Source organism: Cinclus cinclus, chromosome 15 (genome assembly GCF_963662255.1).
Source record: "Cinclus cinclus chromosome 15, bCinCin1.1, whole genome shotgun sequence".
NCBI lineage: Eukaryota > Metazoa > Chordata > Aves > Passeriformes > Cinclidae > Cinclus > Cinclus cinclus.
Window position 1 is genome coordinate 13,440,596 of NC_085060.1, and position 21,765 is coordinate 13,462,360.

The window sequence follows — 21,765 nt, forward strand, 5'->3', positions numbered from 1 at the left end:
TAGGTGCTGCATACACTCACAATCCCACTATCAATAGCACTGTTCTAGCAGGGCTTCCCCCTTCTTATACTGGGTACTGATATTTTTCTTTTAAAACATAATTTCGAGTATTATAGCCCAGAGAGAACATAATTGCAGGTTAGCAAGTTCTGCCAAGGGGCATGGATGTTTCCCTGCCATCCACAGGCACAAACCTTTTGGTGAAGGAGCAGCAATAATGACAATGGGACTGCCAAAGGAGAGCCATGTACTAAGTAAGTGTTTGTTCCTAGTGGCCTTCATGATCCATTGCTGCTGTTTTCAGAATGGGCAAAACTTGTCAAAGGCAGATGCCAAAAGCTAACCAAAAGCTGATTCTTTGACATGCATTTTAATGTCAGATGTGCAAATGAGGGAACTTTGCTTGCAGAATTCAGTGCATATGACAAAGTGCACAATATGGCACTGTCAATTCAACACTGAAACCTCCTGCTTCAGCTTGGTATCACGTTGAGTTCTGTTCCACATGGGTTAAATTTTTTTTTAAGACATAAAACTATACATACCTTATGCTAAAACATCCCATAGATTGTTTAGCTATTAGCAGTTGATAAACTATGCAAAGGAAGTACAGTTTACCCATGCAATGTAAGTTACTTGAAGCTGGTTGGGCAGTGAACCTGGCACTAACATATTTATATTCACATGAATTTAGCATCTCAGCATGGGAAAAGACATTTCAAACAAGGGCTCTGTGGAAGTAATAGTGGAGTGTTTATTCTCTGGAGCCCAAATCACAGCAGATTTCTAGGAATGCAGCTGAAATTTCAATCAGTGGGTTTGGGCTTTCACATGAAAGAAACCTGGTCTGAAATTCATGTTTTCCTATAGTCCCTTTCATTAGCCATCAGGTAAACCTGGAGATGTTTTTTTGTGAAACCATGACACTGCAGGATGTACATTTTTTAGCTGTGAGCTCAAGTGAAAAAGCAGTTTCCTGCTGGTACGCACTGGCATTAAACCCTGTCATTTAGTTCTCCATAAAAGCATATATTAATTACATTGGTCCAACAAATATTAATACTTTAAATGGTAAATGTCAAATCTGTCTGTGGAACATACCTGTACTGCAATATTTGAGGGTGTATAGGGTCAGTAAAGTCTGTTCTGTAGGAGACTGGCAGAAGTCAGCTAGTTAGGGTTCCTTGCCTGATATTTCATTGCCTGACATGCTTGGTATTTGCACTTCCACAACTGAGGCACTGGATACACCATTATTTCAATGCAAACAAGAGTGCAGAATGATACCTTTCCAAAATCTTATAAGGAGCACGGAGCCCTGACAGCACCTGTGTTTGGCACAGAAATGCATTGCTTTCAGCCCTTGCTGTATGATTTGCTAGTAATGCACAGTCTGGAATGGCAAGATGTATGCTCTAATTAAGACATCCTTCAAAAGTCATCAGCAATAAGATTTAATTGACAAATTCAGCTACTATTTAGGCACAAATATTGGAAAACATGGATAAAGAGGCACTTTTCAGGACTGTGATGCTTCCCAAAACTTAAATCTCCTTCTTGGGTTTTCTGAGAGTCATCTCATGGAAAGCAGGAGGAAAGACTGACAAACCTTTAGTTATCTCCTTGCCCTTGGGCAACTGGAAGAGCAGAAGACTGGAAAGAAATTAAAATGGAAGGAGAAATGAAAGGATAACACAGACAGTCCTTGACTGGAGACAAGGCCCTTTTTACACAACCTCTACAGGACATTACTGTGCCCATGGGGGATGCCTGTCCAAAAGCAGTGTGGCTTGTGGTCTGACACTTGCAAAGACTAATACCTGAATGACTCACCATGACTCTTCAGAGTGCTGGATGTAGACAGTAAATTTTACTTTAGATTTACCTTGTGGCATATGCCACACCAATTCTGTAGGAAGTCACCAAATGCCCTTAAACTGTGGCTTCTAAATAAGGAAGGAGGAGGTCGAAACTCTTATTGCTTGGAAAGTGATGGCAGAGAGAATTGCACTAGGCAGTTGTTTTCATTTAAGTTTCTTTTAATCGATCACAGAGTTCAGCCTGTGACAGCTAAATCATTACATGCAGTCCAAAACACATGTACATCTGTCTGTCTGGAATTTGGGATGAAATTCTATGGTTATTTTAAACCAGAGAATCACAGGATCATTTAGGCTGGAAAGAACCATTAGGATTGTCAAGTCCGACTGTCAACTTAGTACCACCACCATGTTCACCACTAAACCATGTCCTCAAGTACCATATCCATATATTTTTTGAACACTTCCAGGGATGAGGATGCCACCACTTCCCTAGGCAGTCTGTTCCAGTGCTTCACAACCCTGTCTGTCAAAACATTCTAAACATATGTAATGTAAACCTGCCCTGGTGCAACTTGAGGCCATTTCCTCTCATCCTGTCACTTGCTACTTGGGAGATGAGAATGACTCCGACCTCGCTACAATCTCCTTTCAGGGAGTTAAAGTCTTATTTGATTAAATAATTGTAAGGAAAGTCAGTTTCAATTACAGGATATAAGACCATGATTTAAGTCCTATGCTGCACATTAAGTGACTGGACATATTTCACTATTGCACAGTCAGGTCTTATAGAAGTTTTCAGATCAGGACCACATTACTTGTTATTGCAAAAAAACATATACAGTCATATATTGGAGATGGCATACTGGAAAGCACAACTGATCCTTTCCAAAAACAACATTTGCCTGGAGCTGCAAGAAGATTTGTTTATTTTCTGCATACAAATATAATTTCTGTCTGGTGCAGTTTTTCTCTCTGTCTAATTTTGCTGTTGTGTAACTTTCTTCAACTCAGACTTGGTTTCTTTTCTAATGGTTTTTAAGTCATGGCTAATGAAAGGAGTTCGGACTCCCCCATGGTATCATATTCTCCTGTAGGATGTGAAATTAGAGTCACTGTGGATTATTTTATTAAGTGCCATGTTTGAGCTTTGAAAAATGTTGTCATGAGTACTGGTATCAGCATACATTATTCTGTGCCTTAGAAAAGACAGGTTAGAATCAGATTAATTAACTGCAAATATACTGCATTGCTCAAAGCTCTGTTTCTAAACCTTGCTTCCTAATCAGGACTGTTCCCAAAGCTTTATCTGGCATTTTAATGGTGCTGACTAATATTGCTTTAATTAGCTGCCTCTGTAAAGTACCAGGCAAACCATCAATGTGAATCCTTTTAATTAACTGGGTTCAATCTGAGGTTTGTTTCTGGCATTCTTAGCACGTCAGTGGAAGCAACATGCAATGTAAAGGATAAAGATGCTATAGCATCAGTTGAAAAGGAAATATATCTGTTTCTGTGGTTGGCATTTATTCTGTAAGGGCTCAGCCTTCTGTATAGAAGTTGAGAGGCCATGCTTATATTTGCCTACTATTTTAGCATGATCAAGATAAGACCATGAGTCTCCAATATGGATAGCAGTGATTTATCACCAACATTAGCATTAGCTAATGTCAGGAGCCAAGATGAACAACCTGTGCTTCACATGACCTGATATGGATTTCAGTTTATCCTGTAAGTAACTTTAGAGGTTAAACCTGGCTAAAGAAATCCTTCAGATTTTACAAACACGCAACAGAATACAGCTGTATCAAAAATGGATTAGCTTTGAAACAAGTATTTTTCTAAAAGCAACTGGAGATTATGGTCGCTATGCCTGAATCCTTATACCCAAACATTCCTCTCTTCCAAACATGGGATTCTGTCCAGCTTCTTTTGTCTACCTGGACTGATGTCCCATGTCTACCTTTCACTGATGTCCCATGCACACAAGGTAAATTCCAGGCTCAGTGAAGCCAATAGAAATGTTTCCTTCAGGATTCAGCCAACGTATGTGCTAGAATGCTGGTTTTTTGAGATTGATGCTTGTACTTGTGAGAACTGCTGATCTATACAAACCGGATTTATATCAACTAAGACCTGTAGTACAACCTGATGCGAAAGTCAACTATGAACTAGAAGTGCATACAGGTATAGTCCACAGATTTCATGTATTGTGGTTCATTTGACAGAGCATGTGAAGAAACAGTATGGCAAAGTTTGCCATGAAGGGATGCTACCTCAGTGTGAACTGCAGCACCAATGCTTTCCTGACAGTCTGACAAAACAGTGTTAGATAATGAATTTCATAAACCACAGAAATTTTATGGAAATTTTCTGGTTCAGTGGAATCTGCTCCAATCACATATTTATTTCATAGAAGCCTGTCTGGGCTCCTGATGTTCTGCCCATGAGTTGAGGTGTCCTAGGGCCAAGGTTTGAGGGAGGAGTCAAAAAATGTACACATACCCAACTTTTCAGTCTTCTGGGAGAAACAGATTCTGTATCACATGGATCACAGTCAGTTTTGGAAACACCGTCTTTCAGTTTTTATGTTTACAATTCTATTCCTTCCTGGATTGTTATAAAAACTTGGTCCTGAGATGCTTTACCCTTACTTGGATATGAAGCAGAAGAGCATCACTTATTTGCTACTAATCCCTTGAACAGCTTAGACAAATTCCATGGGCAGTTCCTGATGATTGAAACACTGTTAACTTGGGCAAAAATATTTATGTGCAGAGAGTCAAAAGCAGTAACAACCATGAGCAATCTAACCTTCTGGGAAATTGGAATGTCTTATTTGAGGAACGGCCTTACTACAGACCTTACTACAATCAATTAAGTGCTGAACCTGGATCCTTCTGGATAAAGACAAGAGGTACAGGTATAATTACTAATTAACAATTTAGGACAATACCTAACAAACTGGAAAAGCCACCTCAGGATCAGTACAGTCATGGCATGATGATCAATGAAGTGTTTTATGACGTGACATCTGAAAACAAAAAGATCAGCTGCTTTTGGGCGGTCCTTGCCATTGGAGATGAGACATTTTTGCTTTCTGATAGTCATTGTGCTTAGCTGTACTGACCTGCAGTCAGTAGCAGGTTGAAGTGAGTGTTCTCCTGAAATGGACACTGCACACATTGGCCAGTGAAGGCACAAACAAAACTCATGCTACTCATAACCCTCAGCAGGGTCTGCTGGGACCTTGCACAGCATCTCAGGAAGGGTCTGTGGGATTTTATTGCACCTCTATGCACCTCACCTTTCTCGTACAATATTCTGTCCATTCGTGTTAGTACTTAACAGTCTCACTGTTGCTTATTTTAGTATCAGAACATCTGGCAAAGAACATTTTTAAAAAATTCTACAGACTCTTGGCTTGCTGGCTTAGAAACTATTTTTAAACTGTAACATTCAGAATCACCTCTTGTCATTTAATGAAAAAGATATGCTTTTAGTGTCCAGCAGAAAGGCTGGGTGCCCAGTCTGGCTTGGGTTTTACAGTTTGTCTATTTTATTAACCACTCTTACAAAAACAATCAAGTGCTAAACAATATGAAATTAATCACAAGGTCTAATGCCTTAAGAAACTTACCATACTGGGAACTGTTTTGCAGATAATCTGGTTTTTTTAAAGCAGACAGATGATAGATTACGAAATTGAATCCAGAGAGGATTTTATGAAACATGTTTTCTGAATCAACACAGAGCATAAGCATGTACAGACCAAGAGACTGAGGATTGTTTTGGAACTATATTCACTAGAGAAGCAATTGGATTCTGCTGTAACTCTGGGACAACTGTTTGCACCGACATCTCTTCTGCACATTTCCTCGTGTTCCCAGTCAATTTTGCTACTCAATGCACTCAACTGAAAGTGTCAGTTTAGTTGCATCAGGGACTCTAGAGTTCTCTGGGCTATATCCTTGTGCAGGAAACTGTTGTTGAACACCAGCTGACCAATGATGTCACATGCTGCTTTCTGTACACCTCAAGTTGTAAAAGCATCATGTAAGGCTGCATTTCTTTTCTTGTAACTTAAAATTTGCCTAAGAATTATAGGTTACCCATTCAGAAGCCACACGTGAAGAACAATTATGAAATAAAACACAATTCTTGGAAATGTGCAGACCACAAGCATTTCTAATGCCAGAGGGGAACAGGACTCAAGTATCAAAGTATCAACTTCTTCCTATTTTGCTTATTGAAAATTCTTTGAAACATGAATCAGCTCAGGGACACACACTGCCCAACACAAGTGGGCAGTACTTTCATTACCTGACATCTGCTTTTTGGAAAACTCTGCTCGTGTAGGACCTGCACATACCCCCAGGCCTCTTTGTTAAAAAAAAAATATAATTAGTTCTCCTCTTTCATGGGGTTCAGGTCTTTTCCCTAGAAACAAACTATTCTGTAGGGTAATGTACACAAAGAAAGATATAGGGATATTTTTTTACATGCTAAGTCTCTTAGTGGTTTTCATAGTGGTGTTAAAGGCTCACAAAACAGGCTTCATGCTCCACTGCAAAAGATTAATTCTAGGAGAATGACAGTGAGATTTTGATCATAGTTATGTTGAATAAATCTAGAAAAACTCTGTTGATTGAACTAACCTTGATGCTATGTGTGCAAACCAAACTGTATTTTTAAAATATTCTTTAAAAAAAGATCCTCATGTGTATATAGAAAAAAGATCACATAAATAATATTCTTCTGTGTCTATGCAGTGCAGTTCATGCAGAAAGAGTAGTACTTTATATAACACAGAGCACTTGCCTATTTTCCTGCAGTTCCAGTCAAATTAAGGTACAGTAACAACAGTATGTTTGCTTTGTACTCAGGCATCCAATTAATGTATGTCTGCTAACCCATTTGTACCAGAAAGGCCAGTGCAAAGAAGCAGATAGGTGGAAATATGGATTTCCACTTTCTGCCACTGTGGTTCACATCCCCAAAAAGACCTTCAGTGCAGGAAATGTTCCCTGACCATATTTTGGTCACTTGGGTATGAGGTGCTATGCTGGGGCTACTTGGTGAGAGGGGCCAGATGCAGAGGTGCTAAAGAAAGGAGAGCAGATAAGGAATATCTGTTTTACAGGCAGCGAGGAACATTGTGGAGCACAAGTGGCATGGTGACCTGGGATAAAACATGCTCTGTTTTTTCCAGAAATTTTCCTGTCTACCAAACTTACCTCAGTATCTGTAAAAGCCTCTTGCATACCTTTGCCTCAGAAAGATAGGAAACCTGTCAGCACCTCTAACTCAGTTCTCCTTACTCCAGACTTGCTCCTAGTACAGCTTCAGGGCTGGATATCTAAACTGAGCCCAGAGAGCCAGCAGCACATGGGGGAATAAACTGCAATTACAAATTGACTGTTTCAAGGTCAAAACAACCAGCTGCTGAAAGGAGACGTTTTTTACAGTGGTAAAAAAGTTTTTACTGTTGTCACATCAAGTAGGGTAAAACACACATATTCTAGAGCTACTTCATCACCAGAACTAAGTCCTGATTGATCATCTCATGAAAATACAGGAACTTCAGACAGAGAAAACATGTTACACTATTTCAGTTAAAAAGCAGGGTTAGCTTTTAGGGGTCACCTAGGATTATTTTAAGCAAACTTTGTGGCTGGAGGTCCTTGAGGAGTGGTACCACAGCATATGAGACCAAATGGATTTCTTTCCTACTAAAAATTATTTTGCTTAATTTCTTCCCTCCACTTTTTTTTTCCACTCTACATGAATGTGTCACCTCAAGGTCTGATATGAAGTCCATTGAGCTAGATTCAGAACCTGGCCCAAACACCTGCTCTGTGTGGCATAGCAAAAAGGCAGCTTCCCCTTTCATCTTCTGTCTTATATTTCTACCATATTCCTTAGTATTTCTGGAGAGAAGGGCTATATCATAGTCAGTAACTGCATCTGTTCTCATAGAAGACTGAGTCCAAAAAATATCAAAGTTAATAGAAATCTGTTGATTGACTACAGTAGAAAGTGGATCAAGCCTCAGTCCATGTGCATTTAGCCTTTTCCCTCAGTCATGCATCACAACTCAAATTATTATGAATCTGTTTTGTAAATTTGTAATATTACAAATTAAAATGACATGTAAAGGTTCCTTTAAAAAACAATCAAAGCTGTGCAATGATATTGTCTTTAAAGCAGTGGCAGGGGCTGACAATAAACGTGGATGGAAAAGTCGTGCACTCTCCAAAGACTGCAAATACAAGCTCTAAATAAAATCCATATGTGCCTCTTGGAGGTGCAGGTGTCAATGATATTAAGCCACAAAATGCTTAACATCAAAATAATTTTAAGGACCAAGTTAAGCTCTAAAAACTCCAGGATAATTCAGAGTTAATCACCACAGCTAGTCTTTAACACAGTCAGATGGTAGAAAGTGTATGAAATTCATTGCTTGAAGGAACTAGTAGCACCTTATCTAGACACTATGAACTTCCATCCAAATTCAAGGCAAAGATGTAGTTTCCATTTAAACATTCAAAAGGCTGTTACTTGTATTTTAGCTTTCTAGGACTAAAGTCAAGTTCTTCACATTATTTTAATATATTTTCTATAGCTTAATTTCCTGTGTTTTCTTTTATAGTTGCATAAAAAATTGTCCATCAATTGCCCAGCAACTCTGAAGGGCTCATAAAACACTTTCTAGGTTGCTCTAGTTTAATTCCTGTTCTCAAGTTAAAACATTATATGAATCCACCAATTTTTCTCCAGCCGAGGAAACAAATTAAATGAAGCTTTTGGTTCATTCTGAAGTCTCTGAAGTCTCTTTGAAGGTCTTGGAAGTTATCTTGGAAAAATTCTGAGGAGCTTATCCTACCCTATCATGTCAGACCAAAGAAGTGAAGTTCTGTCATCCATGTGGGATGATTTATGTTTTTTCAAATACATTTTGGATGCTGATATACAGATAGATTTAAAAAAAATGGTCAAAAAAGCAGAATGGAAACAAGCAATAACCTCAATATGGCTGTGATAGCAAACTTTTCTTGTTAAGGTAGTGACAAAGGCAAATCACAAACAAAATCAAATTATCTAAGCACACATCAATAGGAAAACGTTATACATCTCCCTGGAATGCCTATACCATTATATTTCTAAACCAAATTTATTTCCAAATAAATAATTAATTTCCACTATCTGACAACTTCCCATTGTTAGGATTCTCACTTGCTGATATGAGAAGGATAGGTGGTAGCAAGAGTTGCATAGAGAATGGGAGAGCTGGGCACAGTATCCCTTCCTCCATCCCAAAAATGCTCATGAATGGAAGGGTAAGAAGACTAGAACTGAGAGCCTGGGAGCTCTGGTGTGTGAGCTGGGTAGAACCCAAAGCCTCTTCACCAAATGGTTTAATGTATGTTCATTCTTCAACAGAAAAATCACTCCACCAGAGCATTCCAACAGCCAGGGTTGAAGATTTTGGTTGTAATTCAGTGCAAAATGTGTTATACTACACATATGTTCTGTATTATAAAATGTCTGTCCGGTCAACAGGTGCTGCACGTGCCCTGCACCTTGTAATGCTGAGTCCTTACCTACATTGCAGAGTGCAGGGTGTCACCTAGACTAGCTCAGTTACTGAGTGAAGGTAGCATTGAGCTCATGGCAGTCACATTTTTCCTGCTTCTTCTACAAGTTTTGCAGTACAGTGAGTTCTGTGCTGTCCCAGGATCTAAAATAGTTAGTTCAAGGATTCAGGTATTACTGGGTTATGCTGCAGTCTACCATGCAGACAGAACCACACTTATTTCTAGGTGATGTTCTCAGCCCACTCTTGTGAGATACCTCATCTGGTACACCTCAGACCAGCTAGGTACATAGGTGCCACCTGGCATTTCTGTATCTAAAGAGGAACAAAAGTACATCAGGAAAGTGGATTGAATTTGATATACAATAGTATCAAAGGAGCTTAAACTTAAACATATTACTAATAACGAATGTTCTTGGAAGGCAGTGTGTTTAGTTGGGGCAGCAAGCTTAGAAAACATTGGTGCCAAATGGGCTGATTCATACATCAGCATGGAGCCTTATCTGCTGAGAAATCAAACCATCAAGAGCAATGTGGAAACCCTTTCTAAATCCTGCAATTGCGAAGTTTTGCTTCTGATGTAAACTTTTCTCAGGTTTACATACTTGATCTTTAACTAGACTCTAAAATACTTTGATTCATAATTGTTGAAAGTAGAAATGATACAATCTACAATGAATGTTCCAGCTATAAAGGCATTGTCCATAGAAGTGCCATAAAAGACAGCCACAGCTAAATGCTTGAAGAACACATACATGAAGTTTATTTTCATGACAGGAGGCAGAAGCTCTGTGGTCCACTCTAGGTCAAGAGCTGATCCAGATCTAAGAATGATGGTGAATTATCTCCTTGACTATCAAGTCACAAATCACCTCTCCTATGATGATGCCTAGAGCATGCTGAGGTGGAAGGAAGGAGATTAAACCCAGAAGCATGTGATGTCCTTTGGATCTCACTAGTGCGTAAAAGGAGTCCCAATTCATGTGACCCTAGGTTTTTTGTTACATATGTGTGATGCTAAGAAGAATACAGTTCAGATGGTAAAATACTTTTCAGAGCTGCAAAAGGAAGGAATATATAGATCTGTATAAGAAACAAGGTCTGGATTTTGCCAAAGCTACAAAGAATAGGTTTAAAAAAAGAAAGGTTAGCAGGGAATCTGTGGTAGAAGCTGGTAAACCACTGATGGAAGTAGAAGATGCTTCATAACATATGTCTGAAAACTACTTAAGATTCATGATGTCTGGTGCCAGGGAGACAGGATACAAACACTGCATTTCTTTGTGTCAGTGAGTTCAGTGTCACTATGGATGCAGAAGACATTAATTCCAGGGACACAGCAGTGCCAATGTTTCTCAAAGGAATCCTTTCAACAGCTCCTTCACTTAAGTAGCTAAAAAGTTCAATGTCCAGTGAAAGATGCTGCTTCCTGGCATTACCTCTGCTTCATTAAATAAGGAGACAGTGATTTGCACAGTTACACTCTACAAGGCCTGCAGAGAGGCAAGAGAAGAGCCCAAGGTCACTCTCACTAGCAGCACTCATCTCTGTAATGCAGCTTGAGAAATGGAGGGGAAACATATGTGATATACAATGAGAGTAAGTCACATGGATGGCAAATGGCCAGAGCTCTCACATGTTCCATTAAAAAAAACCCAAACAGGTAAACCAGAGAAGTCAATTTCCTGCATATCATGGAATGTTGCACAAAAGACATTGTATGCCAGATACATAGGAATGGAAAGTTGCCATAAGACCTGCAAGAATGCTTGAAATACCTATTCAGATCAGGCATGAACAATTACCACTGAAGATAGAGCACCAAATATGATGCACATAATCACTGCAGAAAGCAGAATGCAAATAACCCCTGAAATCACAGGAGAGTCCTGGTTCTCTTTTGCCTAATATTGTTACAGATTCATTTAGGGGGAAAACAGACCCTAGTGGGACTCACATTCTTAATGAGCAGTGTAATGGCCCATCATTTGCAGCAGATTGATTACAAATAGACTTTAGGAGCATCTAAGAGAAGATAATAGATCACAATTCAGGAAAGGCTCATTCCAATAATATTCCATATTTATCAGTTTAAACATAGAGTACAAAATTCTAGCTGAAGGCTATGAATAGGAAGAAACTTGATAAAATGGATATGAGAGTTTACATGGGGCCTTACTCTTCCTTACTAGATCATTGTAGAATGTTGTAAAATCTTCATAGGTATCGTGACATTCACAAGCTCGTGAACATAAGAAAGCCAAAATAGTTCATTGACAAGGAGCACTTGAAGCAAAACCGATCAATCTAGAAACATTTATGTTTCTATAGTAAATAAGATACAGAGATACTAAAAAAATAATACAAAAAGTTCCTGACTGCAAACGTCAATTATTGAGTAGGACTTCTGTGATTTAACTAAAACTTTCAAAAAAGTAAGCATCCAGTTTTCCTGTGTTCCTTCAATAATCAGTGGAGAGTGACAGGCATCTCCACGGAAAAAAGTCTTCTCATTCTGGGTGACAGGATGAATCACCCTCATGTTTCCAACAGCTGTAATGGGTATCTAGATGATTGTTTTTCCAGCTGAAGCTTAGATTAGCTGGAAAAAACAGACTAGATTTTGGGTACAGCAGCACACCAGTCCTTCTTTTGATCTGGAAACAAAAGAAGGGTTTGTGTTCCCAGCACTTTGCTATTTTACTAAGTTCTAGTTGGCCAAAGAAACCATTTTGCCTTAGAAATTTTCTTTGTTACATATAGACCATTATAGAGATAAATCATCAGCTGGATGTTCCAACTCCAAAGAGTTGGATTCAAAGTTGAATGGCCTCAATCTCATCCTAAGACACAAAAGCAGCATCACAACATCAGATGAGTTATAAGCTCAAAATGGTTCTACCTTGTCACTGGTCAAAAAAAGGATTCTAGATACCTAGATCAGATATTGAGACACGTATCTGATAGAGAGTGTATATAATTGTCAGGGCAGATGAATCCAACCCAAAATTGACGTGTGGGTACCATTTACTATCCAGTAGGTCAGTGAACACATCCATCCCACCTGAACAGCAACCTTCTTGTGCACTCTGCCATTGTGCACTTACTGCCTCCTGACTGACAGGTTTTGCTCAGGGAGCAGTTGTTTTCCTCAGACAACTAAACTCCCTGGAGAAAGTCAAATAAAACCCCCTTCTATGATGCTGCATGAATGCTCTTTTATAAATGGAAATGTGGGGTGCCACTAAGACAGATGTTTAGGGAAAAGCTCCAGTGAAATCTATCAGCCATTAGGCCATGGGAATGCTGGAATGCTGGGAATGCTGGAACAGGCTCATGAAAGATCCTGCTTAGTCTCTTTCATACAATGGTTCTTAATAATGAGCATATAATAAATGTAAAGTCTGGAGAATTTACTATACAGTATCCAATTGGATTTATACAGTCATAAACTTGTACAGCACTGCTTCTATGATTTACAACAGTCTCTACTAATTATGAAGCTATGCCTGGAACCTGAGATGTAAAAGGTGAACGTTAACCAGACTGGCTGTACAGTGACACTATACAAATGCACATTTGCCAAAGCAGTTTTGAATTGCTTGATAACAGACAGCCATTGCAAATAACCATATATTTTGGCCAGCTCTTATGAAAAGTACCAAAACCAGAAACCTAGGAAGTTTGTTGGATAGTGTTTCATTGTGATAGAGTTTAGAGATAAGGAGTCTGAAATGGACAGTCAATGAAACAACTGCTACTTTCTGCCTGGATTGTAGGGGATTGGACTTGGTAGCTTACCTGATCCTTTCAGAAATCTATACTTCTGATTTCCTAAACAGAAAACACCATGGGAAATACTGTAACTTACTGTAGGACAAGCCTCTCATGACCTAAATGGATACAGTAGGATGTTTTCTTCACAGAAGTTTTCCAGAACAGATAGTTAATTTTGTTGTTACTGAACATATTAAATACTATTTCAGAAAGGACTATTTGTCACTAATAGGAATTACCTGGGCATCGTGGGCAGCACAGCTGTGGTACATGCACAGGGGAAGCACAGTGTAGACTTGGGCATCTTATTCTGCTGCACAAAACATTTCCATTCTGCAGGTGGAACATAGTACACAGTATTTTAATGAAATGTGCTATCTTACAAATTTCTGTGTTCTCTACTCTACATCCAAACATTTTTTCTTAAATGCCTTTTCACAGCATTCTGGTTTCACTCACACCAAGATATGCCCAGATACTTCCACTGCCTTTGAATTTATGCTGGAAGTCAGAAATCCTTGAAAATCTTAAAATCTGAGGAAGTGTCTAAAAATGGATAGCAACAATCTCCATTTCTCTTTTTCTTTCCATTTGTCTTTTCCTTTTGAGCAGATTATGCTTAGGAATTGTATTTCCAAAACTAAGACATGGATAAATGGCGGGTCTCTGAGGTATCCCCTACTGAGGGTTAGTTCAAGACCACAAGAGACAATAGCATCTGTAATTGTTCCTGAAAACTGTGGAGAGTCTTTTGTTTTCATTTTATTGCTTTCCCAGTAGACAAAAAATCCAGATGATAAGTAGACATTTTTCTAAGAAATGTGAGTTAAATCTTGGGAATAAGGTTCATTATTCATGTCACTAACATAATAATCTATTTGACCACATATAAGTTTGATTTATAACTAAAACACAAGGAATTTTTATTCTCTGGTGTCTGTAACCAGAAAAGACTATCCATTTCAAATTCCCACTTCCCATCTATAATTCATCCTCTTAATTTACCTCTGAGTTGCTCATGTTTATAACAAGAAAGACCTTTCAGCATGAATGTTAAATTATGACTGTAGTTTTAGGTGGTGTCAGGACTAAACCCACTTTATTTTCATATGCCTTCTGAACCACTGAAATGTTTTCAGTGGATGTTCAGACTCGCCTAGACAGCAGATGTATAGGCCTTTCTAGTCATCTCTTTCAAAACAATTCATTGACAAATATCTGCAGACCACAGGCTGGAATCCTACTGTTAGATCATTGCTAGCCACAAACTACAGTTGTGCATCTGCTTTGGAAAGAGACACTAAAATCATTATCACCATCTGTTTCCACTAAGAACTGAAATGAAATACACTGATTTTGTAGAAGAGGAGCAAATTTTAGACTTCACATCTTCACAGAATAGGGACCATCCCTGCACAGCTGCTTGCCCAGCACCCGTGGGAGCCTGTGAAGCACTGCTGTAGAAGAAAGGCTGCCACTGCCTGCACACCTGGCTTCATGTTGCTGACTTGTCCTGTTCTATGACCTCACTCTTTTTCATTTTAAGTCCTGTGGAATCTCCTGAGGTGAATGTTTAGTTTCTGTGCATGGTCAGCTGTGATAAAATTCTGCAGCCAACTTTGCTGCTCCATGCTGCCAGCCAGACTCCACTGTCTGTCACAGGACAGAGCTATTGTAACTGATCAGTGAGACTGATGTTATGCCTACATTCACAGTGGAATTTGGGAGAACAGCCCCACTGACCAGAGCAGGACTCAAGTGCTGGTCAGTCTCTAAGCCAGGGACAAGGTTGTATTTCTGCATCAGGTACATTCTGCATCAATGGAGTGTTGGCCATTTAGCCTGAGGTCTGCAGATACGACTATGAACACAAGCAAAAGCAACAAACTGCTGTATTTTAGGGAGTAAAATAATGATCTGACAAACTGTAAGTACTCAATTTTACTTGACAGTAACAGGCTCCACTATGAACTGGGGGGGAGGAGGGGTTGTAAAAGGAAGGGGGAACAGGGTGAGAACACTGAATTATGTTTAGTTTTATTCTGGTTTAAGTATGTAACTTATAACTTGTAAAAATACAATACTATATACCCACAAAACCAGGAATTTATTTTTTTTTTAATGCCAGGCTGAATAACTTGGCCTCTGTTTAGTTAATTTGCCTCTCCTTTTTCTTAAATATCAGAATCGTGTGTTCTGGGGGCATGGACAGACAGACTGTTTAGAGACAGAGCAGAGATATCTGTCTGCTGCCTGGCTGGTGTGACTTTTGTGCAGACATCATGTGAATCACAACATCTGTGGCCAGCAAAGACATTTTGATACACTGGACATAGAGACCCCCTGGGATTTTTGTGCTTTTCTCTGCAGTGTGAGGGACTGTCACTGCATCAGACTCTACAGATCCTCTGCCTATCTGCCAGGGAATCACACGTGGTGTATACTTAGATCTCTCTTACTTGCTACCTGTAGCACACTTTACCTTCATCTTTTACACTGTCATATTTGGTTTGTGGTCTTGCTTGTGCTATGTCATGATATGTATTCTAATGCCTTTATTTTGTTAAAAATATAAATTGCTGAGGGTTTCCTGAAGGAAACTTCATGAAACTGATGAAGCTTCAGGAGCTTTTATGGTAGGTCAGTGTTCTGAGGGCATGATTTTGGCCAGGACAAAGCTCAGAGGAGAGGGGTGGAAGCTGCAGTGGTTATTTGCAATCTTCCTTCTAGACGACAAGATCACATTCAAGAGATCCCTCAGCATCCTCACTGCTGAAGTTATCCACGGTTACATTTTGCATCCTCATGGTACACCAAAGGTAAAACATAGCAAACAAGGGATTAGAGTCCAATCCACTTCTGAGCTGCATGTACTAGGAACTACCATAAGCAGTATGGTGGGATTTCCTTCTTTACTAAACCTGCTGCCCTGAACTATCAGTGTCTTCCACACCCAAGTTAAAAATTAAACAGACTGTTTTTTGGAAGCTCATAGTGTGTGGGTGTGTCTGGGTCCCAGTAATGTTGTTGTCTAGAGGAGCTGACCAGGCACTTTCCTATTCCTCTAAACTGTCTAACATCTCTCTAAAAATCATCGAGCATTTATTTGTATCCAGACCTCTAGGATTTCCAGTTAATTTTTTCCCCTCCAAAGACACATTCTTCCAGAGATTTAAATGGGTGTTTTACTTCACACAAACTCTTGAGGGAGTTTTCAACTTTGTATATACATCAACAAAAGTTGAGTGGAAACTCCTTTTTGCTCTAAACAAAGACTTTTCCTTCCCTTCCTCCTACGTTGTTTTTTCTCTCACAGCTGCATTCTGCAGCTAAACTTGAGGGACTGTTGTTTGTACACTGAATTGTAGTAGCAGATTCCCTCAGAGCAAATGCTGCACAGGGGCCCAGTATTTTACACTTGCAGGAAGGGAAAATAGAAAGTAATACTTTATTCTGCATTAAATATAGTGGACAGAACCAAACATCTGGAGTGTCTCATGTGTTAGTGATTAAGATCCCTTATTGTTTATTTTAAAGTACTCTAACAGACATAAACTGCCTTCATTTTTGTGCCTCCTCCCAGCTGTATATGACATACTATGGGGATCTCTGACTGCTGTGTTTTTGCATCAGCCATCCACTGATTGGAGCCCTTTCATGTTCTATCCAATTCTCTCTGCTCCCCATAACCTTTTCTCCTGTTTCATCATCTCATTCTTCTTTGACTGACTTTTACTAACAGTGATATCTAAGCCTGTTCCTTCAGCACTTTATGGCAGCAGATGCTTTGAATGGAAGATGTTGGCACTATACATAGATCAAAGTACCAAAGTCAGGTTCAGCATAATCAATCCATATTGGTGGAACTGCAAAGATTATACTTAGGTAGTGGGGCCTGATCAGTCGAGATGTAGTGCCCAGCATCCACAAAGCTTCTGGCTAATTAAGGAGTTGTTTTGTCTATGCTATGCCATGTATTTTTGCCAGTACTGGTCTTCTCTGTTAATATTTTCTTTTCACTAGGATCACCTGCCTCCATTTCCTGCATCATGACCAGGACCCACTAGTGAAAACAGGATTGGGCTTTGTCAAACTGTAGCTACATCAGAAAGGATACTAGTCAATGAAGCAAGTAGGAGTAGTAGGTTCAATAACTCAGCAGTCCTACCTCTGAACAAAGACAATTAACGCAGTAAACAAGGCCATAGGGTTCTAGATAAGGATGCCATCTTTCTCCTACATGGTATTTCTTATCTTGAAACACACAGTAAGTATCTGAATCTGTAAAACAGTAAAAAATTGAAAGAGCTATGAATGAAAATTTCCATTCCATATTTCTGAAGTATATTTAGATCTGCAGAATTTTCTGTAAACTACTTTTTCTTTTCCTAGAGAATTACACAACACACACAACAGAAAGACCCTTAATTCCACATGCTGTTTTTTTCAAACCTCCCAAACCAAAATAAATGACACAGCCTCCCATTTTTCCAAAATTGCAACTCCTGAAATGATGACAAAATGGCTTTCATACAGGTGAGTTTATCCTTTCACCTGTTTAGGTAAGAAGATTTAAGTGCCTGATCACTCAGGCTTACAGGAAACAAAACCCCTTCATTGCAAAACCAAAGCAATTGGTCCAACTCAGGAAAATCCTAGCTTGTACTGCAGAGAGATATTGAAATAATTTATGCATCAGCTTTCAAAATATTTTTGTTCACTAAGCACTTCTGACCTTGCAGTTGCAGAAATCCATATATGTCTGAACCCTGTCAGACATTATTGTCCTGTCCCTTCCTGTCATATTATGGATTCATATTGAAACCTCAAATCTCTACAATAAATGGGTGTTTCTTATGTGTTTCTATGAAGGAATTCCTTTCTGTCACCTTAATGGCATTCAAATTTAGTTTAATTCATTACCCACAGTATAGATTATACTTCAGGATATCTTAACAAAATACCCATCTTCCATGTGATAATCCAAATCACAGACAGTCTTCACATTTACTGGGCTAGAAGAAGGTAGCCAGAGCTAGGGACTGTTAGTAGAAACTGTGATCTACTTTCCCTCACACAGAGGCATGACAAATGAAACATAGGATATGAAAAAGCAGACAACTGGAATATGGTCATTTCCCACACTGTTCTTTCTTTGAACGAGGTTCCTGCACATGGTTTTTCTGTGAGTGTGTTCAGTGGGGCAGAGGGCCTTTCTGGAATTCAGTCTCTTTTGTTTTCCCTCCATCTACTTCCTTGGAAGCAGAAGCTGCTGAGACTGAGGCTAAAAATTTTAATGATTTTTCAAGGGCAAATAATGTCTTTTGTCAGAAGAAGGCCAAAACCCAACCTGTCCAGGTAGGGAGGGCATTCCAGAGACCTAGTAATAAGGCTGAAGCAGTCAATAACTCCCAGACTTATTTGGGTAGCCATTCCTCCTTGCCATGATTTCTGAAATGTGTTAACATCTCCCATAGATAATAAGCTTTGCAGAAATGCTCCCTTTATTTTATTTGTATTCTTTTCAATTCTTCTCATCAAGTTTTTGACAGTTTTTTAAGAAAGTGACTCATAATTTTCTCAAAGGATGTTGAGAATCTAATCCAGTTCATATGAGGCTTTTTTAAAGAAACAACAGAATGGTCTTTGACAAGCTTTACACTAGCTGAAAACTTCAGCACAATAGTCTTATACATGGGACAGATCCAGATAATCTGTCAGATGTTTACAGAGGTTATTAAGTAGAACTAAGCATGCTCCTGACTCAGGATAATTGGAACAAAACAGATTCTCCAACTGATGTGTTATGCTCTTTATGATGCACTATAACCTGTACAGCTTTAGGAAAATGTACCCCATATGTGGGTGTGACCTGATTCTACTAAATACAGGATTAGAAGGAGGAAGAATGTTAGAAGGTTTAGGACATTCTTTTTTGAACCACATCTGAAAATAGAAAGAAAATGTCCAATTTAGGTGAATGGGACAGCTTTGTTTGAAGTCTACTTACATTTTACTTGTTCTAGTTTACCTCCATCTATGGAAAGGAGACAGAGCACACCAAAAAAGATTAAATTAAAATCCTCCAGTATCCACTTTCTTTCCATCTTTATCGTCAAAAGGAAAAGAAAGAGCCTCCAAGAAGAGAATGTTGAGCTGCTGGGGAAAAACAAAAAGAAATTAATTAAAGTACAATCTTTTAAGATACTCAATGATTTCATCCAGCACACAGAAATCCTAAACTGCCAGAAGAAAAAAAAAAAGAAAAAGTCTGTATCATGCATATTTCTTTCATGGAAAAAGTTTTGCCTTCAGATCATTTAATTTTTGGAAAAGGGGCCACATTCCTATTCATAAAAGCTGAAAATTAAATATTCCTTCTAAAAATGTCCTTATTTTATTTCAAAGCAATCTGGCAAGTAAGCAATCTCAATTCTTAAAAGTTCTCTTTCCCAATAAACTAGTTTGGGTTATGTTCTTGTAGAGCATCACTTTTAGATGTATCTTTGGTGTCAGTTGTATAGTGTTTGCTTCATCCTAAAGTTAACTTTGGGTGTCCCTGGAGTACAGGTCCTGCACTGTGGAAATCCCTGTTCAGGTTGAACCACTGGCCCTGCTGCAGCCAGTGGGAGTTTTCCTCACCACATCTAGCAGGCTTCTACCACTATTCAACTCACCCCTTTGCCCCTTTCCCAGACGTTATTGTTCTGATATTGTGTATAATTAATTCTTCTAGAGTTAACCCTTCCACTGCCTTGACAGCTAAGAGTAGAACAGGGGAATGACTTGCCATCTTCATTCCTGTAGCTCTTGAATGTCAAAATCCTGCATGTGGGACAAAGCTTAATGCATTCTTCTCTGTCTGGTGCAGAGCTAGTATTGTACTTGCTGCATGTGCCATTGTTTATTTTTTCTGGGTTTTAAAAAGTGAGTTATTTTACAGAAATAATTAACTAAAGTAGATTTTTAAAATACAGCCAACTTAAGATTCTACTGTTTTGATGCTCCAATGTTTATGAGCATTCATTACAAAAGTGTTATCTTCCCAGAGTGTATTTGTCCATAATTTACAATGTTGGAAAGATTTTGGTGTGTTTTTAAAAGCCTTGATATGGATTCACTATTAGTTTTACAGAAGTGTAAATAACCCAAAAAGAGTCACTTTTGGAAAAATGAGTGGTCTGTTTTGTAAACTAATTTGGCCTCTTCATATTTCATGTAAATAACAGAAGTGTATATAAATACGTTAAAACTCACAAATAATCAAGGCAAAAATAATAATTTATATATGTATAAGTAAAGTGGTGGATAACTTAAATGAAACCAACCAGTAAGTAAAGAAGCCCTTAAAATGAAGATCTTCCTATTAAGACTGTTGAGACCTAGGATACTGTAACAAAGGGTGTGTGATCCCATTTGATCTGTGGCTTCATTGCTTTCACTGTTCAAGAATTCTCTGTATTCCTAAACCACAACCACAATGGACATCTTCCTTAACTAACTAAACCTGTGCCACTACTCTGTACTCAGTAAGATCATTCAAAACAATGCAAATTGCCTCTGAAAATCTTTTTTAAAAAACATTCTTTAAAGTACACTCCCTACTCAGTAACAAAATGTAATTTTCCATTTATTTTCCAAGTTGAGACTAATGTTTCAATTTCAGGAGAAGAGTTTAAGTAATTTTTCTGTTTCAACATATTCAAATAACATGGGGCATTTCTGAAGCCGAACATTCTTTTAAGAACCTGTCTTAACATTAAAGCCTCACAATTTAGTCCCAGGACATCATGCGTGGACTGAGAACAACAGTAGCACATCACTGGGACTAGCAGAAACGTGAATGTTTAAATATTTCAGCCTTTCAGGGATCGCTTAAACAAACAATAATTGTAAATGGCACACAATTATCCTTTGTGCAGCACCTTATCTGTTAGCTAGGTTGGTTAGTTGGAATAGAAAGGCTCAGAAATCCGCCCATTTTAATTGCCAAGTCTCCAAAAGGAAGAACATTATAGAACTTGGAAAATATTATAAAACTGCTTGTTCTCAGAAATGCTGCACGGTAATGTGAGATAGAGGAGTTAGTAACAGAAATGGGATGGAGACTTCTGATGCCTTTCTTAATTCTCTTTAACTTCTATTTTGTTGTTACTCCAAATATAAACACATACTTTTCACTATTAGCACACTCCCTCTATTTCCTCAAAGGGCAATATCCTAAAAATATTCCTGGATTTAAATAATCCAGTTAGTATTAGCCTGTTAATTATTGGTGTATTTTCTGCATTGTAGAAACAATTAAAGCGATCCACATCTTATATGAATTAGCGAAAAAAGCAGATAGGGCCCTGTTTAACGCCTCGCCCTCCAAAGAGCCCGGTTTGGTAACTACAAGAGGCAGTGTCCGACCTCGCCACGTTTTACTATTAGTGAAAAAAAACCCCAAATCAAAAAATGGCAGTGCCGAGGGCAGCTGGCGGAGGCTGCAAGGCGCGGGGCCGCGGTGATGCGGGCAGCTGAGCCCCGACGGCCGCGCTCCCCTCCAGCACCCGCAGCGCGAAGCCTCCC

At 38.9% G+C, this 21,765-nt stretch overlaps 1 protein-coding gene across 1 annotated transcript in view; it reads right to left on the reverse strand.

Annotated features, from left to right (window-relative positions):
- CHRDL1 (chordin like 1) overlaps positions 1-19,301 on the reverse strand; it is a 31,501-nt gene extending 12,200 nt beyond the window's left edge. The window contains exons 1-3 of the mRNA XM_062502961.1: positions 19,205-19,301; positions 17,363-17,475; positions 13,434-13,527 (exon numbers count right to left, since the gene is read on the reverse strand). Of these exons, the coding sequence (XP_062358945.1) occupies positions 13,434-13,527; positions 17,363-17,475; positions 19,205-19,301 (304 nt within the window). The remainder of the gene's footprint in view (positions 1-13,433; positions 13,528-17,362; positions 17,476-19,204) is intronic.
- Between the last annotated feature and the right edge of the window lie 2,464 nt (positions 19,302-21,765).